Source organism: Haliotis asinina, chromosome 10, assembly GCF_037392515.1.
Source record: "Haliotis asinina isolate JCU_RB_2024 chromosome 10, JCU_Hal_asi_v2, whole genome shotgun sequence".
Lineage (NCBI taxonomy): Eukaryota > Metazoa > Mollusca > Gastropoda > Lepetellida > Haliotidae > Haliotis > Haliotis asinina.
Window position 1 is genome coordinate 9,180,196 of NC_090289.1, and position 11,400 is coordinate 9,191,595.

Sequence of the window (11,400 nt, forward strand, 5' to 3'; positions counted from 1 at the left end):
CCAAAGTGGATCTCGTAGAAGGGAGGCAACTCTAGACCAATGTGTATTTTCGAAAATGGCCTTGCGATCGGTTTGGGCTCTTGGAGCGATTATTTACTCAAACATACGTCCGCGTGTTATTTCAAAACTGTCCAAACTTGGCTTGCGGGCAATCCCCTTGACGCACAGGTCCAGTTTGAGTCGTGTCTTGTTGCGTCAAGAATCAGAATCGTCTTGTCAGAACTTTCCTCAGTTGTCAACAATAACATTCTCTAAGCACGAAGATGGTTCTTGTAAAACATCTGCAAGCAATGTGCCTTGCTCCAAGGTTGAACAGCGCCACAACGCGCGTTCTTTCTCTACAGGATTTGACGAGAGTGGGAAGAAACGTAGAACTCCACTGAAGTTAATGGACTTCCCTGAAATTTTATGGCCTAATATCATAAAATCGATGAAAAATAGAATATTTGCCTTTTTGATAACAGGATATTTTGACAAATCATTCACGATTGACACTTTCATAGAGGGATGTATACAGGTAACTAAACAGACAGTATGCAACACAAGAATGGAAGGGGTATATAAATTTCAATGCTGTATGTTTGTCATATTGACTACCCTCATTTGTCCTTACGACTTTTATATCGCCAAATATTGCAAAATGATATTATAGGTGAGCCAGTTACACATTACCTACGTTATATTTAATAACAGCATTCGATGTAATCAAAAAGTGTCAACGAACTCTCATGGCAAAGATGACAATAGGGAAAAGTATCACTTTTAGGAAGGGTTCTGTAGTAAAAGCTTTTCATCATGTTCATGAACCCAGCTTTGTAATTTCAGCATTGAAATGTGTGTATGCCTTGTAATCTAGTGTCTTGATGCATTCATCAATAAATAATGATGGTTATGTTTGTTTCACATTAGGTGTTATCAGTAGATAACAATGATTCTATGTTTAGTGAGTGCAAGTGGATCAGTGTAATTCAAGTATGATTAGTCAATTTTTGGTTTAAAATGCTGATCTCACTTCATTTTCTGGAGAACATATGGAATTGAGTAAGTAATTTCCAAGTATAAATCCTTGTAGGAAAAGTTATAAATATGTCCCTTTATATGTCAGGTTAGTGTTAACAAAAGTGTGGTCAGTACACTTGTTTAGTCGACTTGTTTGAGTGGCATATTTTAGAAGTTTGAAGTCAGATAGAATAAGTGTTTATGGATGACCACTTCTTTAATACTAGAACATGATGTTTCGATACTGGTTTTTGTATAGTTTTCAAGTGTAAATGATACAGGGAGAGAACAGGCAATATATACGGAAAACAAATTAACAAGTGATTATAACAAAAAAGGGAACATCAGACATCAACCATCAAATCGGACCAGAAATCAGCCATTTCAGATCATATAGTGGCCCATCCCAATTACCAAATCAACTGGACTGACTACACCATCCTCTCAAGGAACCATTAAGACTTTACCAAAAGAAAAATAACTGAAGCTATCAAAATCAAATGATACTGATTAAGAGAGACCAAGGTTACCCCATCCTCACAGCTTACGATGAGCTCATCAAACCACTCTAGCCTCCTGTATAAACAATCCACTCTGTGTACCTCACTGGCTTACTTAGTTCTCATCACATTGTTAACTTGTATTCATACTAGGCTCTGTGCACGACAGGCTTCTATGTTTATCCTTGTATCCATTGTTACCCCTTTTTTTGTTATCATCACTTGTTAATTAGTTTTCTGTCGTATATATATCGCCTGTTCTCTCCCTGTATCATTTACACTTGAAAACGATACAAGAACCTGTATCGAAATGTCATGTTCTAGTATTAAAGTTGTCATCCATGTACACTTATTCTACATTTTTAGTCATTGTGATCAATATGATACGTGAAAGTGAGAACAGAGAAGTTAGGATGTGGAATTTTTGAATGTTCTTAACATATGAAACATAATGCCTATATTATTTCATGATGTTATGTTGAACTAATGCAGGTAAGTTCAATGATGTAATATTTACCTAATGCATGTGATGTTTAATGCATATGTATATGCATGTAATCACATCACATATGACAGTTAATATTGCCTTTGGTCAAGAGGAAAATAATATTTTCACTTACTTGTTCAAAATCATGAAATTAACTAGACGTTTTCATTGCCTGTGAAGATCCGGGCCAGGATGTGTCTCTCCCAGTATTAGTAACCCATGCTTGTCATAAGAGGTGACTAACAGGATTGGGTGGTCAGGCTAGCTGACTTGCTTGACCATGTGTCATCATATCACAGTTGTGTAGGTTGATGCTCATGCTATTAGTCTCTGGGTTGTCTGGCCCTGACTCGATTATTTGCAGACTGCTGCCATGTAGCCGGAATACTGCGGGCTGAAGGCAGTATTAGACAGCAAACAAATAGACAAACTAAACCTAACTGTTCTGGCTTTGTTCTTCAGGCTGTGTCCCTTGTCTCCAGCTGCATATCTGTGGGCAACTTTGACAGCCTGCAGGGACTCGTAGAAGATGAGGTAATAAAATCCCTCTCTACTCTATGTCAAGTGCTTGAATGTCATGACAGCCGAAAATGATTGTGTGCTTGATCCATATTTCTGGTGCTTAAACCAGACTTGATTATTTACAGAACCTCATCATATACAGTGGAAGCTGTCTAAACTGGCACTCGCAGGGCCTGAAGAAATAATCTGGTTTAGAATTGTAGAGCTGAAAATAAATGTACAAGCCATGGATGGGATTGAGAATTTATGCTGGTTTTGACAACTTGCCGGATTGGACAGATGCCAGTTATGACAGCTTCCACTGTAGCTGGAATGTTGCTGCATCTTGTTCAGCTTGACCTGAGCCACTTTACATGAGATGTCAGGGGAGCAGGGAATGTTATTAATATTATTTTTGTGCAATGCATGCATACATCGGAAACATTAAATTATCTGTAGCTTCTTGTTTAAAGAAAGTTAAGACATTGTGGACCATTTCTCAAGAGTGAGATGTCAAATGCCAACTTTGTCTCGGCTGGTCGGACATGTTGACAATCAACTGACAAAGGTGCACCCCTTCACAATAATGGATCCGACCAGTTGTGACACGGTCATGCAATGCTGTAGTATTCAGTTGAGCAGGTCAAGCTGAACAAGCTCTACTATTGTCCTTCAAATGCAACAGAGTTTATCATCTTTGGACTGTGCGCGATTTATGCACCAAGCTTAAGTGTATGGCACTTCATCAGAGATACATCAGTTGGTATCTGTGTTTAAAAGCAGTTTTCAGACATGTTACTGAGTTTTGTGACCTTAAGGTCACATGCAAAGTAAAACACAATATTGCACTTTTGAATCGCGATAATAATTTTGTTTATTTGTTTTTTGACAAGCAGCAATGTATATTATATGTCATGAATAAGTGATAATTGTGTTTTAATTATGTTTGATTTTTTGGTTGCATGTGACCTTTAAGAGAAATAAAAGTAGTAGAACCCCCTGAAATTCGGCCTACCCAGTATTTTGATAGGTTGAAATGGGGATCATCATGTTTTATTTGGCCTCAAAGCTCTTGCTCTGATCTGCAGTTTTTGTTTCTGGGGCTTAATTGTGGTGCCTGGTTGCTCTAGTGATTTAGGCAGCATAGGTGGCCCAGTTGGATGTAGATCACATGATCCACAATTTGCCTGGATGAATTGTGTCCATTGTGGGTACTCAGAGTGAGTGAGTATAGTTTTATGCCGCTTTTAGCAATACTCCAGCAACATGAAGGCAGGGGGACCCCAGAAATTGGCTTCAGATATTGTATCCATGTTGGGAATCAAACCTGGGCCTTTGTCATGATGTGTGAATGCTTTAACCACCAGGCCACTCCACTGCTTTTTGTTACTCCGGAAACCTATGACCATTGTAGGTAATTCAGGTCTGCCTGATTAGAGTTCTTGATTGGTGAAGTCAATGCTTGTGCTTGTTGGATTCCCAGCAGCAATTATAAGTTTGAAAACCGCTTCACCTTGACTTGGATAAAAGTGGAATACTGTTAAAAGTGGTCATAAAGAATTCCAAAACTTCATTTTTGCAGGCCATTCAAGAAATCCGGAACTCATACGCAGATTTAGATGTCGGCCAGAGAAGATTTGTCTGTGTTAATCCTCGGGATATCTTCTTCCGCTTTGTGTATGAGATTGGCATGATATTTGATGACCACTCAGGTAAATATAGATGTGCTTTTTGTATGAGATCAGCATGATATTTGAGTGATTTGATCACTCAGGTAAATATACACTCCAGTACTGTGTATTGAACTCTAATAACTCAATATCTTGGCAGTCTTTATATAATTTCTCAGTCCCAGCAAAGTCTGTCATAATCTTTCATTGTTCCAGCTCTTTTAACTTGATACAGATGTCTTGATATTTTGGATCTCTCAATACAATTTCATAGTCCCAACAAGCTAAATTATCCTTTTAACTTGATCTTTGAAAGGAGACTCGATATTCACCTACCTTTCATGGACAAGCATTTCTCTGACCTGAGGTTGATACCACACATTTACTCACGATGCGGCATAAATCAATGGGATGAGGTAGTGTAAACTAATTAGGGCTAATAGAGTTGAAAGTGTCACATGTTTGTAATTTAATTAGGATTAATTATAAAGGCTTTAATTAGGAAGTATTTTTATGGCCTGATTTGTCGAAGTTTGAACAATCAGTGGTGCCAATCCATCAGTGGTGCCGATCCGTCGAATCATGCTGGAGTGTTTGAGTGGTTCAAATTTCAGGCAATGCTAACACACTGGGAGAGCCTAAGTGCACTAATTAACGAGTCAGTTTGTGTTGTATTAGACTACATGAAGCAAGAACCTAACTCTGGCCCCTTTCCTCCCATTTTGTGAAAAAAAGAACATAATTGCTTATCAAATCATCACTTACCATGGGAAACTATTTATGTCAAATTGAAATTATTAATGCATCAGTTCAGACCTCGTGGACCTAGATTTCTGGTTGAAATTAGTCCAGTGATCTCTCTGTGAGAAATAACTTAATGGATTGGTTGATCTGGCTTGGTGACCTCTATGATGGCATGTGCTTGCCTGAGGCTTGGGTTATTGCTCATTATATCAATCACTGGTCTATTTTTCCAAACTAGTCTATGTGCAGGCTGCTGCCTCAATGTTGAAATTGCTTTATTAAACAAATATGCACTCAATGTTGTTCAACACTTTCAAGATGCTTGCTTGACCTTAAAACTTGAAGTCTTGTATGCCGGTACAGTGTCAATGTTGATTTATGTTCTTTAATTTTTGGACCTACTTCAGAATAGGTAGAATAGGCCTTCAGCAACCCATGCTTGTCATGAGAGGCGACTGTGCTTGTCGTAAGAAGCGAGTAATGGGATCGGGTGGTCAGGCTCGCTGACTTGGTTGACACATGTCATTGCTTCACAATGGTGCAGATCGATGCTAATGGTGTTGATCACTGGATTGTCTGGTGCAGACCTGAGTATTTACAGACCACAGCCATATAGGTTTAATATTGCTGAGTGCGGCGTAAAACTAAACTCACTCACTCACTCACTTTTCTTCAGAGAGGAGATTTGTAGAGGTCACAGTGGTTCTTCAGGGTTTCCATGGTTACAATGAGGCCAAAGAAAAGGAACCTATGGAATATTACAATGAGGTGCGAGACAACCAAGATAGACTGTATATATGTAACTATAGGTGAGTTCATATTCATTTATACCTTCACAGAATTTACCAACGTGTGCATCTGTTGTCATGGTAACTATGCACTAATGGGATTTAACTTGGTACATGGTATAACATCTGCTGCATTTGTTTTTGCCTAATATTTGTATTTGTAAGGAAATGTGGTATATCTGTTGAAGTGATTTAGGTACATATGCTATGATTTCAACTTCTGAAGGGTGTTGGATCGTCAAGCCGAAGGTGGGATGTCCATTTCAGGTATCCCCCAGGGTGATGTTTCTGGGATATAAAGTGCCTTGAAACTCAATCACTCACCCTTAAAACACCCAGATAAAAAGTGTATGGCAAGAGAGAAGCCTGACAAGGGCCTTGATTTCAAAGTTCATGTTTCTCTGTCGCCAGAAATGCTTTCCTCACTCAATGCTCACCTCTCTCTCTTCCTCCGTCTGACTTGTCTTTTCCCATGTGATGTTAAAAGAAACTCTCTCAATTTTTTCAGGTTTATTCGAGAGTTCACGAAAGGTGTGGAAGGAGACTGGAGCATCAACAAGCTTAACCACTTCTCCCCCAAAGAATTTACAATGATATGAACAATTTGCCACAAACACAAATATTCAAATTCGGATGACATGTTTTCCCTGGCACTGGGAATTATGAAGCCTGGTAGTGCCCTAACACAATGATAATATCAGGCTATACTCAGAGCTTTAAGGTAGAAACTTCACTGCTTCCATCATCAAACATAAATACATTGTTGTGTTGCTTAAGTTGTTGAATGTATTCTTTTAACATAGTCTTTCTACATGGCATAGGGTGGTGAGGTAGTCAAGTTGTTAAAGCGTCTGCTTTTCACACCGAAGACACAGCTTTGATTCCCCTCATGGGTAGAATGAGTGAAGCCCATTTCTGGTGTTCACCATGGTGATATTGTTGAAATATTGCTAAACGTGGCATGAAACCAAACTCACTCACTCACTCTACATGGTTATAGAGGCATGCAGTACAAATTTTATGGATAGCAACTTCTAGGGTTTATTTTCACGACGTTTCTGGGCTTATCCTAGCCCCTCAGCAGCTTGAGCTGAACTGAACAGTAAGGCTAACTGTTAACACTGCCATACTGAACAGTACTGCCGTAAGGTAAAATTTGTACTGTATTACTATGCCAACTTCTATATGCCTTTGAAGAATCATATAGAGGCATGGGTGGGGAAGTGTTGTTCATGGATCTGAATGGCTGACATGGATGAGGTTCGTCTGCCTGGTTGTCCTCTTCAGAGATTGACATGTTTAGGCTTCTGCTAGTGAAAGAATAATGACTGGGAGCACTAGTAGGCTTTGTCTTGCACCCTTGAAACTTCTGGTCCACTGAAAATGGTGGACTAGTTGGAGCTTATTAAATGTGTCTATCTCTGTTGGAGATTTAACTGTGACAAAACCGTTTAATAGCCAATCAGACAGGCACATTTCTCAAATTTCAAAACACACGTGTCAGCTGATGAAGTATGATTTTAAACTATTTTTGAGTGACTTGATCATTATCCACAAAGTGTTCTTAATGTTATGACCTATCATAACTCTAACTGTCATTAAAATATTGACACAATCCCCTGTTTGTTATGAGGGAGGAGTGCAGAGAAAGGCACAGCCAGGTGTACGAGAAGCATGTGCACAGGTGCCAAGAAAGTTATTAATTCATTAGTCTGTGCAGTCTCCATCCTTTGTGGCACAATATTATCGACTGATTCATAAGGCTTTAATAACATTGACTACTTCGGGTAGCCCAATCTGTGTTTATGACCTATCATCACTACAGAAGTGTGCCTCTGTTTTCAAGGTCGTGAGTTTCGGAATCTTGATTGTTTATATGAACTCTGCTCAATGGTTTCTCTGAAGGAGAACTATTACAAGCAAAGTTACAGATTTCCTTCTGTGATTAGCTGCCAGCTCTGATACGTATGAAACACTGTGCAAACCAGCAATATTATAAACTTCCATTACACTACAAGCCTGTAACTATGCTTTCCAAAGAGGATTGGATTATATTATGTTTATGCTATGCCTCACTGACTGCAAATTCCTCCTTGTGTCGGTATTGAGAACTGACATATTTAACAATTTCATTTGTGAAAAAGGTTAACTGTGGCAGCTAACTGACTTATATCAACCTGTCTATACCAGACTAGTTCACAAGGAACATCTTTGAAGTTCTAGGTCCTGATTCACAAAGCATGTATAAAGTTGTGACTTCTTGCAACTATGTAGTATATGATAGGTTTACAAATATTTTAGAGCTACCAAAGTGTTTTTTATCAGGACCCAGGCACTTGTGAAATGATCCTTAACCTTTAGCCTGCTGAATTAATTTCAGCATAAGGCGCTGAGAAGATGGTTTGAGTTGAAAGTAGGTAGTGCTATAGCCTTATAGTGAAAGTATTAGTTATTCTTGTGAAGCTCTGTGTTCATTATTGTAGGAAGCCAGTTTCTGGTGTCTTCTGCCTTGATGTTTATGGAATATTGTTAACTTGGATGATTGGCTGATGGCTACCATAACCATATTTGGAGAGTGTGGATCAGTCACAGTATTGATCACTGGATTATCTAGTCCAAATTCAGTTTTATACAAGTGTCATCTAATAGTCTGAGAAGGCTGTGAGCAGTGATGGAGTGGAATGTGTGGTCAGACTCTGTGACTTTGTTGATTGATTGTCATGGACCCTAAACAGTGTGGATTCTTCCTCACAATGTCAAGAATTGTCTGGTCATTTTAAGGTCTGTGTCACAAAGCTGGCATCCTGACTCCTGAGTTAAACAATACATACAAAATAAACTTACTTGGAACGTCATGGAATATTTATGTAATCACTAGTAAGCCAACAGAAGAAAATCTATCACAGAACTTACTTTTGTTGTCCATTTGGTTAACTTTGGGAAGTAGATTTTCTTTTGATGTTGCCAGACTTAAAATCATAGGACTCTCCAACCATGCTTTATTGCCATTATTGGAGATTCATATTCATCAATGTGCTTGTAAAAATGTTTGTGTCTTGGATCAATGGTAAGTGTGTTGTGATGATTTTTTTCTGTTCTGGTACAACAAACTGGAAATATTCCAGATTTAGAACTGCTTATCAGTCACTTAAGCAGACAAAAGATGAATTTGAATGGTAAAATAGTTTTTCACCAACATGTGTATTAGACATTTTTGTTTAATCATTTGTATATATGTCTTAATGATTGATCTTTGTTTATGAAATAGGAACAATCAGAAAATGTAACATGCGATGTATGGACACAGGAATCGAAGAGTTTAGGATCCCTCATAGTTCCATAGATTTGCAGCTAAGTCCACAAACTTTTAATGGCCTTTCTGCTGAGTTCTCTTAAAAAAAACTTCAGTTTCAGAGTGTCAGTATCTTTGTTTTGAAAACCATAAACGGTGCTAGTTTTGAAAAACAATTATCACCAATTATACTTTTACCAAAATTTACCTTTAATGGGAAAAACATAAAGAATTAAAGCTGAGTGACTAAGTAAGAGATTGGTGTATTATATCCTGATATTATATCAGGGAGATAAAGAAGGGTAAATCCTATAGCTTGTGTCACCTGATTTTTTGAGCAATCATGCTACTTCACAGTAGGAGCAAAGAAGGGTGGTGAGGTAGCCTAGTGGTTTGGAAAGCTGTGGTTCTATTCCCTACTTAGGTACATTGCATGTAGAACCAAAACTCACTCCCAAGTAGCAAACAGAAAGTGATAGTCAACAAGAAATGGATGAGAGTACAAGCTTGTGACCCTTGTTGCTGACTGTTTTTGTGGTGGATTTCGGAGTTGATTAAACCTGTTATGGTCAATCTCATCAGGTTGAAAAGGCAAGTTATGATTTTAGGCTTTCAAAGTTTTCGTGTGTCAGTAACTTGAGCTTACCTATATGATGAATTTGAAGGTTACCCAAACATGTTTTTGTTGATTTTGAAGATGATTAACTTTGCTTGTATTATGCTTTTGTAGTTAATTGTGAATAGCATTAAGAAAAGAATTAAAGGACATTTAGTATTAGACTGTTAATAGTGAATTCTTTGAAGTGTTCAGGGTTTCGTTGTACAAAATAACTTTAGTGCTAAGACAACTCTAAGTGGATGTTAAGGTATTGGAGATGTGCAGGTACCCAGGTCACTAAATTGGGGTTGGATTATTGGACGGTATTTAGTTAGGGGATTGGTTAGTATATGATACATAGCGAAAGTTCCCACTGATTCACTTGCACATTTTGAACTGATCTCTGTGTGCAGTAGTTTCACACTTGCAAACAAGTGTTTATATTGCCCGTGGTATTAGTAAAGTATACACCTATATGTAATTCGTAGTCTTGTGTATATTCCAAGTTGTTGTTGATGACTTGTTTGAATTTAATGATGTGATTATGTGAGGTGCTGTTTACATGATGTCAAAAACACTGACAACAGTATTAAACTATTTTAGACAACAGTTTTAAGTTGTTTATTGAGCATTTTTGATATAGCACCCCAGAAGGTGTATTCAAGCAAGACAAGAAAGAAGGAAGGTTTTGAAAGGCCCTCATGAAGATTTCTTACCAGAAGGGAACAGGGAGCAGTGTTTTAAAATTTAAAGGTCCACCAGAAATATTTATATTTGATGAAGACATCTTTAGTAAGTGGACATGAAACGTTTGATAACAGGCTACAGGTAAGAAGTTTCACACTTGACAACATGGAAAATATAGATTGAATAATGGTACACTGAGTTTTCTTTGTAGAAGCCATATGAAAGTTTTGTCGGCAGGTATAGAACACCCTCTCAAGGCTGTGGCAGATACCTAGACATGTAGGTTCTGTTTGGTCACTTCACCAGATTATCACAGCATCCTTTTGATTGGCTTTCTGAAACAGATACAGCAGCAGGTTCGGAAGACCATGTTACCCCCATGAAAGAGAATAGCTCTGGATAAAAGTCTCAGACAGGGTCAGAAAAACAATCCGAGCACAAATACACCTCCAGGAACTGAACCAGGCATATCACCCGAGAAGGACACTGAGACAGAGATCAGTTTCTCTTAAAGGTGCCATCAACGAATATTTTGAAACCATTTAGATCTTTCCTTTGCTAAAGGTTACCTTGCTAATAGAACTCTCTGCCACCAAACAAAACGCACCAAAGATACCAAGGCATCATTGCTGAAAAATATCTCGTCAGAGAGGCACATACATGTATTTACTATAACCTCAGTTGTGTTTCATATGAATTGTTACCCGTGAAGATCCGGGACAGAATGGATCTTCAATAGCCTGTTCTTTTCGTAAGCGACGGCTAGCGGGATCGGATGGTCAGACTCCCTGGCTTGATTGATAGATGTCATTGTATCCCAGTGGAGTAGGTCAATGCTCATGTTGATCACTAGATTAACCCAGACTCGACTCGATTATCTCCAGACCATTGACATATGGCTGGAATACTGCTGAGTGCAGCGCTGGACAACCACCAAGTCTTATGAACTGTAAATGATTATATATTTTTTTTAATATTTTACATGTACCGCAACATTTGGTCATTCGTCAGATCAATTTTCTAACACAAGTTCACTAACGAAAATACCCCTGGTAACGGAAGACGCAATACTTAAAACGGACTGGGGGTGTTGTAATTCAGCCAGAAATGGAACAAAGAAGAGAGTTTTACCGG

The 11,400-nt window shown here is 38.4% G+C and overlaps 1 protein-coding gene across 1 annotated transcript; it reads left to right on the forward strand.

Annotated features, from left to right (window-relative positions):
* The first annotated feature begins 11 nt into the window (after window positions 1–11).
* Window positions 12–10,188, forward strand: LOC137298413 (m-AAA protease-interacting protein 1, mitochondrial-like). Its single transcript, XM_067830675.1, has 5 exons — window positions 12–517; window positions 2,449–2,520; window positions 4,070–4,199; window positions 5,578–5,710; window positions 6,198–10,188. The coding sequence occupies exons 1-5, from the start codon at window positions 56–58 to the stop codon at window positions 6,286–6,288; spliced, it is 888 nt and encodes a 295-aa protein (XP_067686776.1). The 5' UTR covers window positions 12–55; the 3' UTR covers window positions 6,289–10,188.
* Window positions 10,189–11,400: the final 1,212 nt, after the last annotated feature.